Source organism: Mixophyes fleayi, chromosome 10 (genome assembly GCF_038048845.1).
Source record: "Mixophyes fleayi isolate aMixFle1 chromosome 10, aMixFle1.hap1, whole genome shotgun sequence".
Classification (NCBI taxonomy): domain Eukaryota; kingdom Metazoa; phylum Chordata; class Amphibia; order Anura; family Limnodynastidae; genus Mixophyes; species Mixophyes fleayi.
This window is the reverse complement of record NC_134411.1, coordinates 13,975,275-13,994,883: the sequence shown is the minus strand read 5'-3', so window position 1 is coordinate 13,994,883 and position 19,609 is coordinate 13,975,275. Positions and strand designations below refer to the sequence as shown.

Here is a 19,609-nt window from a genome sequence, read left to right as displayed (position 1 = left end):
AAGCTTGGTGCTGTCTAGCTGTGATGGAACGACACGTTCCAGTAGTCCCTGCCAAACACTAGAGGGAATGCTGGGATATGTAGTTCCACAACAGCTGGAGCGCTATAGTCTTCACAACCTTAGGTTAAATGTTCAAGGCTCTTTAGAACATAAACAGAGGCATTTACCCAACTAACCACTTTATTAATCTGATGTATGTTTGTTCTATGATATTTCCATATCATTTATTGCATCTTTAATCTCCATAAGTTGTCACAAGTTTACAGTGAAAGACAAATGTATTAGACGGAGATAACAAATAACAAATGTAAAAGTTGGGTTTACTGCAACATAATGCATCATGGAGAGTAAAACACTCACTCCCAGACTGACCTTTGACCCTGTCTCTCCCACAGGGTGGAACGCCAAATAAAAAATATAAGTTTGTTCCGACTGGACATGGAAAATATGAGAAGATCTTGGTGGAGGATCCTTGATGAGGTAATTAGAGAGCTCCAGTGCTTCTTACTCCAACCCTTCTGTACCTCTTCCTTTACATCTTGTTCTATTCTTTCTTTCTAATGATCACTTTCTTTTTTTTGTTCCACCTAATTATTAGTCCTTACAATCCGTGCTAGGGACAGACAACCTTCATCGCAACAGCTGACATTGGGCAGCTGAGCACTATGGGAGATATGATTTAGGAAGAGCTGAACACATGTTACCTCTAAGCTGAGTGATCTGGAAATGGAAAAGTTAGTGGACACAGCCATTCTTTTAGGCTGACAAAACTGCATCCTTCATCAATTTACTGAAATTAGAAGCATTTTGTGCCCCTTGACTGATATCTACTGATATCTCTCATTCCCAATGGATTGATATGCTCTATTTGTATTATTTGTGGTTCATCCCTCAAATTGGCTCCCTCCACTATGTGTTGATGGCATGTACACTTTAAGGCCTGGAATATATTCTCAACACCCGTTTTAGTGGGGGTATATTTAAATAAGCCTATATCAGACCTTTCATGTATGAAAGGAACATTTGCTGAAGTGCTAGATGTTGCCCACCCTTGGCTGATGTGAACTTTTCACTCCCCCTCAAACTGATTATCTGGTACTGTGTCCCATCATCTGTATTCTTCGCAGAACCTACATTGCGTTACCCGAGTGCACAGAAAGAGCAGAGAGAAAAGTATTAAAAGTATGAAATCATGGGGTAATTAATTCATAGCCACAGCATAATAATATAAGATAAAATAGCTTAGAGATATAAAAGGTAGGTTGGTAAAAGAGCTCAGATGGAGCATTATGTATGTGCTGAACATTGTGCATGCACTGGGTCCGGCATGAACATACATTTTCTCCCCTCACTCTTTCAATTCACCATCGATTATTTTCTCTCCCACCCCTTTCTGCTGCTCGTCCTCCTCCCCTCGAATGCTCCAGCCAGAGGCGACCCTGTTAAAACTGCTTGGAGCTTTCTCTTTCTCTGTGATTCTCTTATGGAAGAAAGCGGTCACTCTGCGCAGAGGCCGGGATGCGGCCTCCTTCAGCTTTCGGGCATCAAACCGAGGCCGGTGCAGGAGGAGAGGCAAACGGGAGCGCAGAAATGGAAGTGGAGGTGGGACTGCTGATCCTGGCTTCTCTAGCCCCTTGGTGGATGTGGCCATATGGTAGAGAAGGGCATCCCACATCCTGTTGGCACGAAGCCCCTTGCTTTGTTGAATCCCTTCAGTAGTTGCCCCAACATCACCTCCTGTTTTCTCATCTTTTCCCTCTGCTTTCTGGGGTTCAGGAAATTTTAGTTCTTCTGGCTCAACCGTAAGGTGCTTGACAAGTCTTGCCCACCCTCCACCAGGCTTCTTCCTGGGTGGCTTTGGCCGCTCAGGAGTTTTCAGGAGGTCCTCTGAGTTAGGAAGCTTTCCTGAAGTAGTTGAACTGTCTGTGACTGTGGTTGCATGAGTAGATCCAGCAATATTTGGAGAGCTTGTGACTTTAGCAGGAAGGCTTTTTAGTGTGACTTCTGACCTTCCATTAGTTGAATCTGTGGTTTTCACTTCAGTGATGGTCTTGTTTGACCCTGAAGGGAGAGATGTGCTGCATGAAATCTCCACAACCCTGGAGCACTCACGTACAATCCCTTTATTAGCAGTCACCAAAGGTGTCGGGCATGTGGCTAGCTGCTGTGTTGGTTTATTATCTAAACTAAGAGAGCTACAGCCAACTGATGTGTGAGTGGGCTCTTGCTGAACAAACAAAGGGCCCTCCGGTATCTTGGGTACAGATCTGAAGCAGCCAGGAGCTTTTGATAAACTTACATCGCCATCTTTTGGTGTGCAAGAACCACTTTCTGTATTTAAGACAATTGGATCACTTTGTCTTTTTTCCACTTTCATATCTGCAATTGGGGAGATGAGTCCAGTGTTTTTTTGAATTGTCTTGTGTACAATGATGACAGGGGGATCAGAAATATTGAGGTTTGGTTTGGTTTGTGGTGTGCAAGGCCATGGAGTGTCATTGGCATTCACCTCTACTGATGCATGGACAGGGGTGTTTCCTCCTGTGGGGTAAAGAAACGTAGTGTTATGTGTGCTAGTTACAATAGGGCGGGGTGACGAGGATGGTTCAGGAACTGGGCTAGGACTGAGATATTGATTCAGACTGTGCTGCTCAACCACGGTGAATGTGAAGCCACGCTGCTTCGGATAAGGAGAGGGCACACGGGTTGCTTGCCGGGTTGGAAAGCGAGTCGGCAGATTAAGGGTAAGAGGCTGGTGTTTCTGGAGAGCAGCAGTAGGTGAAAGGCTCTCCAAATCCGCTTCACTGACAGGAGACAGAGTGGAGCGGAAGGCTTTATGAGGCTGTGTCGGAGAGGGCTGTACGTTACTTCTCTTCGCAGCCTTCCGCAGGAGGCGCTGGAGACGTGCATTGTCTTTCTTTGGCTTCGGAGCAGTTGGAGGTGGCGCAGGAGAAGGAGGCCCTGGGTTTTCCAAGGGTGTCACTGTCAGCAGCATGGTGATGCCTGGTAGAAAGAGATGCAAAAGTGTGTCTATTATGAACAGCTTCATGCAGCTAGGTTCAATATGTCTATAACACGTCAGGTTATAATGAATATGTCTATAACATATTATGCAACCCAGTGTCCATCATATAACGCCCCCTGTGCCACCACCATCACAACATGTGTACATTCCCATTCTATATCGGCCAGTGGTAGCATACAGGCCATATGCCCACAGCTCCTGCCCACCACACACATTAGGAAAGGGAGATGTCTGAAAGGAGACATATATTCAGACAAAGTAATTACACATCTACAACCACCACAGAACACAGACATGTATAATATTACATAAAATCAATGAGCCAGCCATAACCATCTAGGAGCCAGTCTGTGTACCCACGCTGATCTATACATCAGTGCCTATGCAGCAGGGCTGGCGCTACATGTCTGGCAATGACACTGTGATATGATATTACTATTCTATTACTATTGTTGATTATTTACAGGGCGCCACAAAGGGTCCCATGCGCCGTACAGAGAGCATACGACAAAACAGTACAGAGCATTACAGGACAACACAATAAACACATGGCGGTAGAATTCACAGCACGGCTATGAACAGTCACACAGGGCAGTATGGTGCAAGGGGCATCCCATGATCACTATTACAAGAGAAGGGGAAGAAGGGAAAGGTGGGGGAATGAATCAGAGCCAGTGAATGAGATGCAATGAGCAAGGTGATGTGGAGACCGAGGGCCTAGAGCCCACGGAGGAGGTGCACTATATAGCTGTCATGCAGAAGGCAATGATAGGAGGGAAGAGGGCCCTGCTTGCCAGAGCTTACAATCTAAAGGGAGAGCCGTAGGCAAACGGGGTGACACATAGGTGTGAACCAGTGTAAGGGAAACTAGAAATCAAATGAGTGGGGTTGAAAAAAGTGGGTCTACCAACCAACCATGCCACAGTTTTGTTAATGGCAATATGAGCTCTACTATTGTTTATAAATGAGTAGTACGGTCTCCATAGCTTTAGTAAAAAAAAACTTTTTTTTGACAGACTACATATTTATTTTTTACAATTCCATATAAATAACCAGACAGTGTGTTCTCAGACTCAATGGCTGCTGCTTATTTAGGCAAATGGTCGATCATCACTGTGGAAAACTGTTCATTACGGAGGACTGTATTTTTTTTGTGTTCTTTTAAAATATTGACAGCCGTATTTAGTTCATATTTGCAAAGATGCCAATAATTGGTTTCCACCATGGGCACACACATTTATAGCACGTCTATCCTGAAGGAGTACATACAATTCTACACAGTAAGAAATAAAAGCCATTACATTTTATGCTGTAGGTGGCACATACCTTTGTCACAATTATGCATAATCATACAGGTCAAAAGTAATAGCTTGATGTGTGCCTGGTAGAAAGAGATGCAAAAAGTGTGTCTATCTTCTGATGACAAACTTAGCTATAAAGGGTGGGTATGAAGCATGCTTATGGTTTCTCCAATTTGTACATCATCAGATCATATCATGTCATCATATCATCAGATCATGTCCTATATTTTTGCCTGTTGTTGTTCTTCTACACCTTTTGTAAAATTCTCTACTTACCAACTTACTGTGGATTTTTGTGGAGCCCTATAAATAAACAGTAAAGATAAATATGCAATTAGTGCATTGACAGACTTTTTCTCACTTGCAATTGTATGAAGTGGATTCACAGATCAAAAGCCACAATGGCTTCAATTCATCTGAGTAAACGCATTTCAAATCTGCCCTCCTGGAGATCGAGTGGCAAGTATGGAAGGGGGTGTGGTGACGCGATCATGTCATTAAGCCCCGCCTTCATTAGTGACGTGGGTTTGGATTCTGGACTCTGCCTTCTCTGCCACTAGGGGACATCCTGCCCAGATCGATGCCAACATACGTCTGACCCTACCTGTTGTCTGTTGTACGGATTGTGAAACTAAAATCTTCATGGTTCTGCAGCTATTGTTTAATATGAACAAGTTTTGCATTTAAAGACATTGCCGTTTGAAATCTGCCCTGAAAAGTCGCTGATTATCGGCGACTTGCAAAAACCGCAGATTGATACATTTTCCCCATGGAGTACTGAATATAATATATGTGATGTAATGGTAAAAAAAAAATATAGGCCTGTCGTGTAGTCTGGTTGAAAATAAAAAACACAAAATGCAGCACTAAAAAAAATACATACTTTGTATGTTATGACAAAAGAAATAATGTCTACATTAGACCCACTTGTGCCCCCATGGAGAAATCGTAGCCGATAAGTCTCCATAACAGCCTCATTTGCCCCTATGGTCCAGGGAACTATCCTCTACTGGGGTATGAGGTGGTCGTATCACGTTGCACCTCTGGAAAGAGCAGCCGTGGCTGTACGCATTCTCCTCCTTTCTCATCTCCCTATCTCTTAGATAGGATTAGAGCATGGGGATCATGGAGATATACAGGGCCATCTTAACAACATTATGGGCCCCCGGGCAAAGCAGTGCACCGGGGCCCCTAGATATAGATATATAGGTGTATACAGATACAGATATAGATATAGATATATAGAGATAGAGATAGATAGATGTACTTGCTCAGTGACCCTTGTAGGTTTTTTTTGCACGTTTTTTTCTTTTGCAGGATTATTTATTCTCATTAAAAGCCGTGCCTATGGGGCCCCCTTGCCCGTGGGGCCCCCGGGCAGCTGCCCATCGTGCCCAATGGAAAAGATGGCCCTGGAGATATAAGGAGATGTGTCATGGCCAATAGGCTAAATAGTCTGGGGGGTAGGGGCAGCAGAGCCCATCATGTGATAGGTCCATGTGTCATTTTGTGACATTATATCTGGGCATGGATCTGTATCTCATGTTGTGTGTATTCATCTGTAGGTGAAGGGTATGTTCCTTAAAACTATACATTATCATTGGAGCTTTTAATTATATAAAAGATTTACAGTGGTGAATACCGGATGCTATCTATGTGCCTGGGCCGTTACATGCTTCATTGGTGGTGGCATACAAACTCCACGAAGCAGCCTAGAGCTCTAGAAAATGTAACGTTTCTTGGCTTATGTACTGCCAATACATGTGGGCATCCATTATCAGCCGTGAGCAAGGAGCCGGTAGGAAAATAACTACAGTGTGTGCCTATTATACAAATATATTATACAAGTGACATTGATATATGTATAAGCTCTGTTAAAATTAATCCTTCTATATTCGGAGAGTAGTGATGTCACTTGTGTCACATGACACATTTGGAAAGTGTTCTGTGATGGAATGTATAATTGTCAGTGAAGAGAAATCCATACCTCCCATCCATCCAGGGCCGGTGCTAGAGTTCTTGGCGCCCTAGGCACATTTTCAAAATTTTCTTACCTTAACTTGCCACCTCTCTGCTCCGTCTGCCCCCTCTACTCACTGGCACTGTCGGGCCGTGACGATGATGTCACGGCCCGACAGTCAGTGAGTGGAGGGGGCAGACGGAGCAGAGAGGCGACGGTGATGATCAATAGTCCCTCCCCCTCTCCCTGTGGATGTATGTGAAGCTGTGCGGCGGCCGTGAAAGGTATGGTCAGCGGTTGCCTCACAGTTTTAAAGAAATTTTTAATCTGTGGCGCCCTCCAAAGCCCGGCGCCCTAGGCAAGTGCCTAACCTTGCCTAATGGGAGCGCCGGGCCTGCATCCATCCCGATTTGAGGGCTCCTGTCCCACTATCCTGATGGGGATAGCTTTGTCCCGATCGGAGGGAAAGTTGGGGGAGACTTTGTCCACTGCTGTGGTGAATGGGTGCCACAGTGTGCACGCAATGAAGGGGTGTGGAGGGGCAGGGGAGAAAGGGTAGGCCAATCACATCCCAATAAATTAAAACTTTACCAGAGGAGTAAATAAATAGTTTCATATAATGTAAAGTTACCTCAGTTCTGCATCCTGTATAAAAGCATTGTATATGGTCTGTCCTGTGACTAATATCCTGATATTTTACAATACAGCGTATTATTTACGTGACAAATAATTGCAAATATTACAATATGTAATAAACTTAATGGATGGAACTATGGATGTTTATGCAAAATTTGTCTGGAGGTCTGAATTTAAAATAATATTGTTCTTTTTTTCTTTTCTCTTTTAGTTTCCTAGTGACCGACTCCTGCACAGATTTTCTTACATAGATTGCAAAAAAACAAAAAAAACAAAGCAAAATTCCCTTCTGATATCAAAATGGTTTACAGTGATAATTGGTGAAGCCATGTTGCCTTATCTGAACCCCACTCCCTTCAGCTCTCATTCCATGTACTTTAGAAGCTATGTACTAAAGTCGTACAAGTCACAAAACAGCTACACTGTGAAAAAATTGCTTCACAAACGGTTGTGCCTAGATACTGATGTACGTCACCTGTAATATGGCAACTTGTGACTCCTATGCCTTAATGCAGAATAATCAATACATGTAAAATGTTCACTAGCCCCGCTGCTAATTGTGACTCTTCTGTCTGCATCAACCTGATCTGGCGACTTCAGATAACAGTATTATTAATAATCTTTGCTGTGCTGCTTCAGTGTTCTGTGCTATTGAAACGCCTAACTCCTCATATTCTGCAATAGTTTTAAAAAGACAATGCAGTCATGAGTTGGTCCACACTTATAGCAACCTCCTAGATTGTATTTGGACTGCATGCTGCTACAAATTGGACTCTGGAACCACTAATATATATGTAAAATCGGAAACTAGGGCAGCAAAGCTGATAAATCTGCACACGTTAGTACAAAGGCTACTCACTGACTGTGAGAGAAAAAAAAAGCAACATTTTTGTCACATGACATCCAAATTACCCAACTGCACTGGGTCTGTTTTTTTATTTACTTTTTTATGCTTTATAAATAAAATACATAAAAACATCAAATATTGTGTATCCGTTGTGTGCATTCACGGTTTGTTAGTAAAAGAGGGCAGATAGGTTAAGGGTTATTTAAACGGCTCTATTTAGTGGTTTTCAGTGATGATATCTGTCACGCACAGTAACATCAGGCTTTTTAGGGTCTGATTCAATATTCAAGAGAGTGCAGCCTATCAATTCTGCAGGTACTTGGGTGTAACTTACACCAAAAAAAGCTGCACACCTACATGCTGAGCCGCACGTGTGAATCGGCATATATTGCAGTAAATGCATGTGTATGAGTAAAGCATGCTCTTATGCTATTAAGCGTATCATCTAGAGATGCTCAGGCTCGGTTCCCCGAGAACCGAACACACCCGAACTTAGCAGATCCGAGCCGGCTCTGTACTTTTGCGCGCACTTGGAATTGAAAACAAGGCAAAATGTCATCGTTAAGTTAAGTCGTCAGATCTCGCAAGTTTTGGATTCAATAAGTACCGCCCTCCATGACGAACCAGCGCCATTTCACAGAGGGACACAGAAGGGGTAGCACAGTTCTTGGCAGTCTCTAGTGCATTTGGGCAGCGTCATAGGTAGAAAAGAAAGAGGCGGGGTAGCAGTGTTCTTCAAAGTCTCCAGTGACATTCAGGAGAGCTCCATTGCTCCATTGCTAATTGTCACTGCTGAAATAGAATTAATAGGTCTGGCAGGCTTGGTCTTCTAAATCTGCAGTCACATTGTACTGTGTTATATAGGTAACACACAAAGAGGAGAGCTCCATTGCTAATTGTCATTGCTGAAATAGAAATAATAGGGCTGGCAGGCTTGGTCTTCTAAATCTGCAGTCACATTGTACTGTGTTATATAGTTAACAGACTAAGAGGAGTGCTCCATTGCTAATTGTCATTGCTGAAATAGAAATACTAGGGCTGACAGGCTTGGTCTTCTGAATTTGCAGTCCAATTGTACGGTGTCAAATAGGTAACACACAAAGAGGAGAGCCCCATTGCTAATTGTCATTGCTGAAATTGAAATACTAGGGCTGGCAGGCTTGGTCTTCTGAATTTGCAGTTAAATTGTACAGTGTTATCAAATTGGATTCACAGCAGTACAGAAAACAGCAGGAACACCAAGCAGCTGCTTGCACCAGTCATGATGATAGTAATCCCTCTACATCATCTGGTAAAGCCTATGTTAAAGTGCATATTGTTTGTAAAGCCACAGTCAGTTGAGGTAGAGACCTTAACCATCTAGGAACCTCATCCATGTTACTGTCACGGCTATGAATATTTATGGATCCCCAGCCTCTACTTAGATGGTAATAGTAGAGGGTGGTGGAGACAGGACACAGTGGAATTGAAGTTCTTAACTTGAGAGCATCACAGGGAACAATAACACAAACGATGGTAGTGTGTTGCAACTTGATATATTGATAGAAGATACAACAGCAGTTATAATAAAATACAATCTTAATCACAGATGCACTTCAGTTGGTAACCAATGGCAACAGCATGCAAAATAGACAATATAACAGTTCAACGCTAGATGGTAATAGAACACTTGGATCCCACACGAAACATACAGCAGATGAAGGTGAACCACTGACACAGCTAAAAGTCCAATGAGAATAGTATGTAGACTTGGCTGATTCAAACGTATAATATGATTCACTTTAGCAGGTGGTTATAGGTATCACAATAGTTCATATAGCGGAACAGAGAATGTTATATGCTATCCAGGAACTTGGGTATAACTGGTAACATGCAGGAAGGTGTTGCCTAGAAGTACAGCGTGATAACGAAATCCAAACTGAGCGTAGAACTACAGGTCAGGAGATCCGGTTAACAGGTAAGCAAGAGTTCATCACAATTAGACAACAGCTGGTAACGCACACAACTTGTATTGAAGTAGAGGCTCCCGGCTTAGCAGTATATTCATATTAACAGTCCAGCAACAATAATCAGCAGAATAATAATAGCCGTGCCAGACATAGAACCACAGATGACAAGAGAACTTGATTGTAGTTCAACATAGAATACCGCAACATAGACAGCCGAGTAGAATAGTACTGGAGCCAATCAATATGAGCGCAGGTGTAGCAGACAACTCACGAATAGTTCTGTGTGCAGATGAATGACACCACGTAACTTCAGCTTGTAGATGAACCATGAACTGGCATACAGCGGAGCCGATGGAGAGCAATGATGACAGGTAACTTCGGCAGCCGATAGTATCCAGAGAATAGGCAAAAGGTCAGATATGCAGCCAGAACCCACGGCAGTGTGAGTAACACAAAGATCAGGCAATGAGTCCATGATTACGGGAGCTTGAAATAGTCCTCCAGGACCAATAGGCTTCAGTAGGAGGTCCCAATCAATATAACGAGAAACCCCTATGGACAGGTAGAGACTCTGAAGTGAAAGCAAGCACCAACATAGTTCTTAAAGGGCAAGTCACAACGCCAGCACCTAGCTATGGGACCGGCGTGTGACAGTTACGCTATTTGAAGCGAGTTCATGGCAAGCTGTTGGGAAAATTGGAAACGTATGCTAAAAAAATAACAAGCAGTCCATCATCAGCTAGGTCCCTTCTGTCAGCTAGATCCCGACACCTGCAATCTACACCCACAACACCGTCCTCATCAATATCCTCAGTAGCGATCGGAGTTAGTCCTGCATCCAAGTTGCTAAGGCTAGATGACTCCTACACTATTATTATTATTATTATTATTATCATTGTTTATTTGTAAGGCGCCACAAGGTTTCCGCAGCGCCGTACATGGTACAAACAGTAGACTATACAGGGTAAGACAGTACAGAACAATAAACACAAAGTACCAGTACTTCAGAAACTCCAGGCAGGCAGATACAGTAGAGACGGAGCGGAAGAACAGGTATGGTGACAGGAGGGAAGATGGGCCCTGCTCATACGAGCTTACATCCTAAGGGAGGGTAAACAGAATCAGGTACATAAGGGAGCCAGTGAAGCAACGGGGAGAGAGAAAGGGGGCAGGGGAGAACCAGAAGAGGTGAGAGGTTAAGTGGATGGTTGGTAGGCCTTAAGGAACAGGTGAGTTTTAAGTGCCCGCTTGAAGGAGCACAGATTGGGTGAGAGACGAATGGAGCGAGGGAGGTCGTTCCAGTGAAGGGGGGCAGCACGGGAGAAGTCTTGGATTCTAGAGTGGGAAGAGGTGATCAGAGTGCTGATCACACTATCCAGGTGATCCACTATCCAGGTGATCACACTATCCAGGATTCCTCAGAAGATTCCCTTGGGCGTTAGTCCCACTGCTGCTGCAGCTGGGGGGTGAATCTTCATCCCAGAAGCAAGCCAAGAAGAAGACTACTATTAGTTTACAACAATTGACTGTTAAGCAATTCTTTGCAAGAGGAAACAAGTATGAAAGCTGTCACCCAGTCGCAAAGTGGATCACAGGCGCCTTGGAGACTATGCTAGTATTAGATCTGCGTCCAATATTAATGCAGCAGGTTTTAGACAGTTACTTGAGGTCTTGTGTCCCCGTTATCAAATTCCATCACAACACCATTTCACTAGAAAAGCTATTCCTCACCTCTACCAGAAGGTTCGTAAAAATGTAATTATTGGGCTACAAAATGCCATTCTACCCACTGAACATTTAAGCACAGGTATGTGGACAAGCGAACTGGGCAAACTAAAGATTATATGACTGTGACAGCCCACTGGGTTGGTGATTCGCCTTCACCAGTAGGAACAGCAGCAGCATGTTCCCAAGTACGTCACATTTGTCAGAGGCAGACTACTCTGTGTATCACCGGCTTCACTAAGAGGCATACAGCTGACAGTCTGTTACAAAAACTAAGGGATGTCATTGATACATGGCTTATCCCGCTTGGACTCTCCTCAGGGTATGTAATTTCTGATAACGCCACCAATATTGTGAGAGCATTACAGCTGGATGAATTCCATTACATTCCCTGTTTTGCTGACACAATAAACTTGGTGGTGCAGAGCTTTTTAAAAAATGACAGGGATGTGCAGGAGATGCTGTCTGTGGCCTGTAAAATATCTGGACATTTCCGGCAATCTGCAACAGCATGTAGGAGATTGCAGCAGCTACAAGAGTAATTTAATTTGCCCTGCCACCAACTGAAGCAAGAGGTGGTGACAAGGTGGTATATGCTTCTGCAGATGGAGGAACAGCGAAAAGCCATCCATGCTACTCAGCAAGCCATGACATTGGGAAAGGAGGGATGTATTTTACTCAAGCGCAGTGGAGAATACTTTCCGTGTTGTGCAAGGTGCTGAAACCATTCGTAGTAGTCACCTGTGAAGTAAGTTCAGACACTGCTAGCTTGAGCCAAGTGATTCACTTAATTAGGAATTTGGAAAAGCAGCTTGAGAAACTGAAGGAGGAGATTAAACAAAGCAATTATGCCAAGTATGTTGGACTTGTAGATCAAGTACTTTATTCACTTCGCCAAGATCCAAGAGTTTTCAAAATCTTGAAATCGGATCACTACATTTTGGCGACTGTGCTTGATCCTAGGTTTAAGAGCTATGTCTTCTCTTTGTTTCCAACTGAATCAGATCTCTCAGATCTGAAGAGATGCAAGGAGCTCCTGGTGAGCAAGATAACAGCTCAAGTGTTACGTGACTGGACGGTGTCTCCTTCAGATTCTCACTCAACTGCTGCTAGGAGAAAACTTAGCTTTCCCAAGAGACCCAGGGATGATGCAGATGACTCAGCACAACATGTTGTCATCTGGTCTGGTCTAAAAGAATTGACCAAAAAAAGTGACACCTCTGCTGTAACTCCACCTGATCCTACTATCAACATCCAAAGGATGGTGGAGGATTATTTTCACAATAGCATAGAAATAGACACATCAGACTGTCCCTTTACATACTGGGAGGGAAAAAAGGGAATTTGGAGACCTATGTACCAACTTGCTTTGCACTGCCTAAGCTGCCCACCCTCCAGTGTGTACTCTGAAAGTGTTTTCAGTACAGCCAGGAACCTTGTCAACGATCGGCGTAGGAGGCTACTTGCTTAAAATATGGAAAAGATGATTTTCATAAAAAATCTTAAATTTTCACAGGGAAGGCCTTTCCCGCCAATTACATCAAAATACTGAGACTTCTGTAATGGTGGATTCCAGCGGTGATGAAGCTGAGGATGTTGACAACAACATCTTGCCACAGTAGAGTTCATTAACAGCACTGTTACCTTAGGTGCCTTAAGCCCATTATTAGCTTGTTTTGTGAGGCCCCAAAAACCAAGCACTTCAGCCACAAGGAGTGCCACTTTTGTGGCTGAAGTGCTTGATTTGTTAAAGTGTGTATGTCCTTTTTAAGGTCCAACATAAGGGTGGGTGGGAGGACCCAAGGACAATTCAATCTTGCACCACTTTTCCTTTCAGCTACCGTTGTGTGCCAATGTTACCTACATGTGCTATATACTGTTGTGTGCTTAGCAAAAATCTTAGAATCATTGATGATGCAGATGACTCAGCTCAATATTTTGACATCTGGGGGTAAATGTATCATCCTCCGATTTTTCCAACTCGCCGGAAATCGGCGATTTTGCATTGAAAATTTAAAGTGGCGATGGCTTGTAAAGGCAAGTTTGCCTTTACAAGCCATTGCCGCTTTAAATTTTCAATACAAAGACGCCGATATCCGGCGAGTTGGAAAAATCGGAGGATGATACATTTACCCTCTGGTCTTGTTTACTGTAAAAGAATTGACCAGAATTAGTGAGACCTCTGTTGTAACTCCACCTGATCCTACTATCAACTATCAACATCCAAAGAATGGTGGAGGAATATTTTTAATTGTTTTGAACTTTATAAAGACAACAGTTTTATTAACAAAGAACAACGTTGCTTGCAGAAGTAATGTAAGCATGGATATCTTAATAGACGTGTATATGTATTACCTTCTACTTTGCTGCTGTTTCATCAAGTGTTTGTTATCTGCACTTTAAGTCGAAGGTACCTAACTATATTATAATTTTGTGGGAATTGGGGCTGATTCGAAGCTCAGTGATGAACTTGCTTTTTGCTGTGAATTACAATGGCTCTTTTTAGTACATTGTCTGGCACCCTGGATTTGTCTGGGTCTGATAAAAGCACGCATCCCGGGGGGGTCAACGCTTGTTGCCATGTATTAGCTGTAGAATTACCACTGTTATCCAAGGAACGGGTGGAGCGATCAAATGAACCATAACTGGTTTCATGATCCAAGGACAATTCCATCTTGCACCACTTTTCATTTCTGCCACTGCTGTGTGCCAATGTTTCCTAGATGTGCTAGGAACTGCCGTGTGTTTCAGTAATTGCCCTGTCGCTTAGCATCCAGCCAGGTTGCTGCAGTCTTTGTTTGAAAGTGTATGAAAATAATATTGTGACCTATGAGATGGTCAAAATTGACTGCAAATGACTTGAAATTAGTGTTATTGAGGTTAATAATAATGTAGGGGGGGGAAAAAAAAGCAAAATTATGTGATTTTAGAGAAAAAAATAGGGATTTTAGAAACAAAAATAGGGATCCACAACCAAAACACGAAGTTAAGTGAACATCTCTAGTATCATCATATTAAGACGCCATTCATTATCATCAGCCCAAAAAATGTTGCCAGCACAGTCTTCATAGCCTAGGCTGGTAGCTGTAATATCATGGGGACAAGTAGCGTAGGCTATAACAGGTTGGGCTAGTGGCACTGTAACACGGAAACCCGCAGCGTGGGGTCCCCCTTATAATAATGTCACTCAGCCCTAGACTGTTCAGCAAGGAGCTCAATTTCCTTGGGTAATTGGGCCAGACAAAAAAAAAAGTCGTCCCCCCTCGTGCTGAAAGCGCTATACCCACATCCCTAGGGCAGTAGGTGAGGGGTAATAGAGAGTTAATTAATATAAATGTGCTTTTTTTTCTAATACAATACTGGTCCCAGAAAGCCCTCAAATGCTTGGGTATGTTGGTGCTTGTAGAACTACAAGCGCCAGCATACCTATGGCTGACAGAGCATGCTGGCACTTGTAGAACTGGGTCGTGAATTCGATTCCCGAACAGGGAGTTTGTAGTTTGTATGTTCTCCCCGAGTTTATATGGGTTTCTTCCGGGTGCTCCGGTTTCCTCCCACACTACAAAAACTTACTACATGGTTAATTGGCTGCTGACAAAATTAATCCTGGTGTGAATGACAAATATTCTCTGCACAGCGCTACGGAATTTGTGGCACTCTATAAATAAATGACGATGATGATGATGCCATGGTAGCCAGTGACCACTGGAACCTTTAGTGCACCTATAAAAAAATAGTCAAATAAATAAACAGACAAAATGAAAAAAGTCCTTTATTACAAATAATCAGCCCCAACGCACACACAGATACACACAACCCTGTTCACCACTTTATTTCTCACCTAAATCCTTGTGGCTTCCAGTTTTAAAATCTCTTTGGGAAAAATAAAAACAAACATTTAGGGTTCCCATTTCATGCTCCTAGAGGAGCTGTGCCACTAAATGACAAGCCGCTGTCTGCAGAGCAGGATTAAGTGGTGGACCCAGGGATCATGTGCCCTGGTCCCCCCTGTCTCAGACCAGTGGTGGATCATGTGGTAGCGCTTGCTGCCTTAACAGCCCTGGCGGCACCTGGTTCTGGACGCCAATGTATGCAGCGTTATTAAACCTTAAGGTAGCCGCTTCTGCATACAGTCCAGGAAGCCCTGAGGTAAGTCATCAAGGGAGCACTGCTATTATTCATAATCATCAAGGGGGCACTATTATTAATCACAATCATCAAGGGGGCACTATTATTAATGACATTAATCAAAGGGGCAGTATTATTAATTTAAATCATCAAGAGGGCATTATTAAGATTATTAAGGGGGCACTATTATTAATTACATTAACCAACAGGTCACTATTAAAATCAAGGAGGAACTATTATGAGTTACATTAATCAAAGGCACTATTATTAATTGAGATAATCAAGAGGGCCCTATTGAGATCATCAAGAGGGCACTGTTATTAATTACATTAATCAAAGGGGCACTGTTATTAAGATCATCAAAGGGGCACTATTCAGTGATCACTCATCAGGGGGGCACTATTTTTGAGATCATCAAGGGGGCAAAATTTTAGTTACTGCCTACTTAGCAGGTTAGGGCTGGTTGACATTATGGCAGGTGGACTCCATGCTGCGAGTTGCCCTGTCATAGTGTCAACAGCTCAGCCTATCATAGCCTAGTGCTGGCAGTGACTTGTCCTGGGGGACCCCACACAGTTTGTTCCCCCAATTTTACCACTATCAGCCTAAATTATGAGCACTGGCAAAAGGGTTTTTTTTGGTGGGGAGGGGGGGGGGGGGCACTGGGATGGATTTATTTTTTTTTTAACAACATTCAAGCACCTGCAAATGATATGCCTACTGTCAGGCAAATCTCCAGGTCTCACCTGTACTGTACTCTGCCTACGTCAGACGACCCCTTCCTTCCCACGTTTTGTCTCTGCAGTTCTAAGGAGGCGCAAGTGTGCTACGCAAACCACTCTGCGTTCCGGCATACGCGTACAGGCTCTTTGTGATTATTCGCAGTTCAAATCTGTGCAATTTACACTACGCAACCATGTGTAAGTCAAACCCTGCAACACACCCTTTATCTTTCATATATAGCCACAGCACGGGTGCCAAAACTTGTAAATATATATATTTTTTACTGACAGTTATCTATAAATGTACTGACTACGAGTACTTTACTGACATGTTATTTTGCTATACAAAACTTTTTCAGGAGAAAGCTTATCAGGCATGGTACGAAAGATAATTACAATATTACAGTGTCCCGGAATCATTAGCTTGGTCGCTCCATAACAAGAGTGGTCATATAACCATAAGACAAAACAGAAAAATGTAGAGGTACATCAAGCGCTCACATAGAACCATAGAGACGATCTCCCTACGGAGGGGATATCTTTTCAGAGAGATTCAAACACCTCTGTGGAGAAGGGTCTTTCATTTTGGACAATTTATAGATGCCATAATTGTAAGTTAATATAAGTTACTGATAAACACACATTTGTCACTGTCAAACGTTTAATGTTTTCCACTTTAAGAGTAAGGCGCCCAATGCATGACATAGGAAGGTGTGTTCTAGAGATGGACAGCACCCAAAGAGATAATAGTGCATATGAATGAAATAGCTTAATACAATGCAATGTCATGTGATACAAGTCATGCAGTATTGTCTGTTCACATAAGCAGACAAAGTTGCATGTTGTATCCACAGTTCCCTATAAAAAATAATTATTGGGTATTCAAAACTAAAGTAGTTTGTACAAATTCATTCTTCTTACAGTGATGTATACATGTGGAAACAAGGACATATATGAGCACATACTGTGACAAATAACTATGCAGTGAAACATAAGGAGGTGTATCCTATAGGTCATTAAAAAGTTTAACGAACTGTAACTCGAGTCCCCTCTACTATGTTAAGAGACATGAAAATAGCACCTAGGCACACCGTCACATGACCAAAGAGACTCCTGATTGGACGTATGGCCCCTAGAGATGGGAGTGATTTTCAAATCCCAACCAGAACAATTAGGTTATGGCCAATTCTGGCTAGGTAATGCCTGATTTGGCCAAGAGAATCTGACCTCTAGTGATGTAATTAGAGGATATAAGAATGGTAAAATCAGTTTACAGCAACTTGTTCAATAACTATGTAGTATGTAGGGCAGCTGTACACCTCTGACAGGTATTCCAGTACTGTAACTGTAGTAACAGGGGACAAAATAAAGGATGACCTGCAACTTAACACCACTGACTAACTACTCTGCTACAGAACTGCAAAACAGCACACGTTACAACCGACCAACACTCACACAAAGTCTTTCGCTTTATGTAAAGTGCACCAAGAATAGGATTAAAGTTATTAATGTAAATATCTGAATCTTACACAGTCCAAGAACAAGTCTCGCAATGTAATCATTGCTTTGATATTCCCATAGGCAGGAACGCTGTTGATTTCTACACTTTCTGCAGTAGAGAAATTATGACAAGATTTATACCTGTGATAAATGCTGATGCTCTTTTATGATTATAATACATTAAACCATTTCCGAATTCCTTTCTTCAGTTTCATTGCACTCAACAGCTTTTACAAACACAAACAGCGATAGCTCAGTAGGTCTATGGGAAAAGCAAGTTTATACTGCTGCATGCACACACACTTTTTTGAACACAAAGACTGATTACATTATCTAGAAATCGCACAAGTTCTAGTGCACAGGTTTATTTATTTATTTTTGCAAAATCTACTTAGGTACAGAACAAAATGTATCTACAGTAATAGCTGTTTTTCCTGCACCCTCTATTAATACCATATCTAACCTATGCACCCCTATACATTATTGCCAAAATCATTTTGCACATTTACTAGAAATGTTTCTATGTGGACTAGTAAGTATAACTGCAAACTTCTTGCAGTCTAGCATCATCTTATAGAATATTTTATGCATTAGCTGTTAACCCTTTCTCTGCACTGGATCCTAGGTTTCGTCTCTTTAAATGCATTCGCTGTATCCATTGCAACAGTTGAATAACAGCTGCGTATCTTAATCTGCAAAAACTGCAACACATTTTTATCCCCATCACTTTTTGTACTATGATCAGATTACCTTTGAGTTGGAAAGCAGCAGTATATTATATTTGCATATAATTATGAGTTGCTGTAACCCACTTATTATTTATTTTTACCTGCTTCAAGTGGTCAGTATTTGCCCAGTGCCTGTGCCCAGCTCCCTTCTTCCATCTGCGACAGGAAGAAAACGACCCCCATACCTGGGGCAGCAAAACTGAGAACCTGGGTGGACGAAGGGGGGCTGCGAAAAGGTCAAGGGGAGGGGGGAACACCCACTGGTGTATGTGGGATTCTGGCCCCCCCTACTGTCCAGAAACGGCATAGATTATGGCAGAGGATCAGATTAATGATTATGTGCCAAGTATATGTTTCATAGCAATCTGTGCCACAGAGCTAGCACTCTAAAAACAAAAAAATAAGCAGCATGCATATAAGTCTTCACAGTAAAACTCCTAGTGGGAGAATTTACCATCTTTGGGCTGTTAAACAGTATAATTACATTATACGTATTTAACCTCTATAGATAATAATACAACTACCTTATTTATTAACAATAACATGTAAACTATAACCACGTTTATTGTCAAGATGTGAAAGTATGAAGAGATCCTTGATATCATTACACAATAGAGCACATTCTCTATGAGTAGTGATACTCAGTACTGCCATATATCAGAACATGTTAATTTGGAATAGCTGATATGAATAGGGGTAACTCAACAATACAGATATTCAGAATCATTGATATATTTGATTAATTATTCACAGAACATATAGCAGCTCAGTACAATTTATTGATAATGTGCCACTTATATGATTTTGTGTTCTACATATGCTCCCATTTAATCTAATGATGGGATGCAGCTTAAAATGAAGATATTTGTGCATATCCCCTACCATGAAGGTGGTCTTCTTAATTTAACAGCACCCCACACACACATATACACTCATACACACACAAGGGAACATCTCCAAATTCTGCTGTCCTGCTTGGTCTATAATTAGTGAGTAAGCTGAGCTTTAACCCAAGAAAGCCCCCCTCCCCTATAACCTGTGTTAAGCAGCTGTTCCAACACATGTCCAGCCCCTTGTGTGTGCCACTC

General features: G+C 42.4%; 2 protein-coding genes across 3 annotated transcripts in view; one reads left to right on the top strand and one right to left on the bottom strand.

Annotated features, from left to right (window-relative positions):
* Positions 1 to 7,905, top strand: part of LSP1 (lymphocyte specific protein 1) — a 50,442-nt gene extending 42,537 nt beyond the window's left edge. For both annotated transcript variants that reach the window (XM_075187918.1, XM_075187919.1), the window contains exons 12-13: positions 396 to 480; positions 7,134 to 7,905. In XM_075187918.1, coding sequence (XP_075044019.1) covers positions 396 to 476 — 81 coding nt within the window. In that variant the 3' untranslated portion in view covers positions 477 to 480; positions 7,134 to 7,905. The remainder of the gene's footprint in view (positions 1 to 395; positions 481 to 7,133) is intronic.
* PRR33 (proline rich 33) lies at positions 163 to 18,730 on the bottom strand. The gene is made up of 2 exons (XM_075187917.1): positions 18,623 to 18,730; positions 163 to 3,003 (listed from the first exon to the last, which is right to left on the bottom strand). The coding sequence occupies exon 2, from the start codon at positions 2,993 to 2,995 to the stop codon at positions 1,349 to 1,351; it is 1,647 nt and encodes a 548-aa protein (XP_075044018.1). The 5' UTR covers positions 2,996 to 3,003; positions 18,623 to 18,730; the 3' UTR covers positions 163 to 1,348.
* Between the last annotated feature and the right edge of the window lie 879 nt (positions 18,731 to 19,609).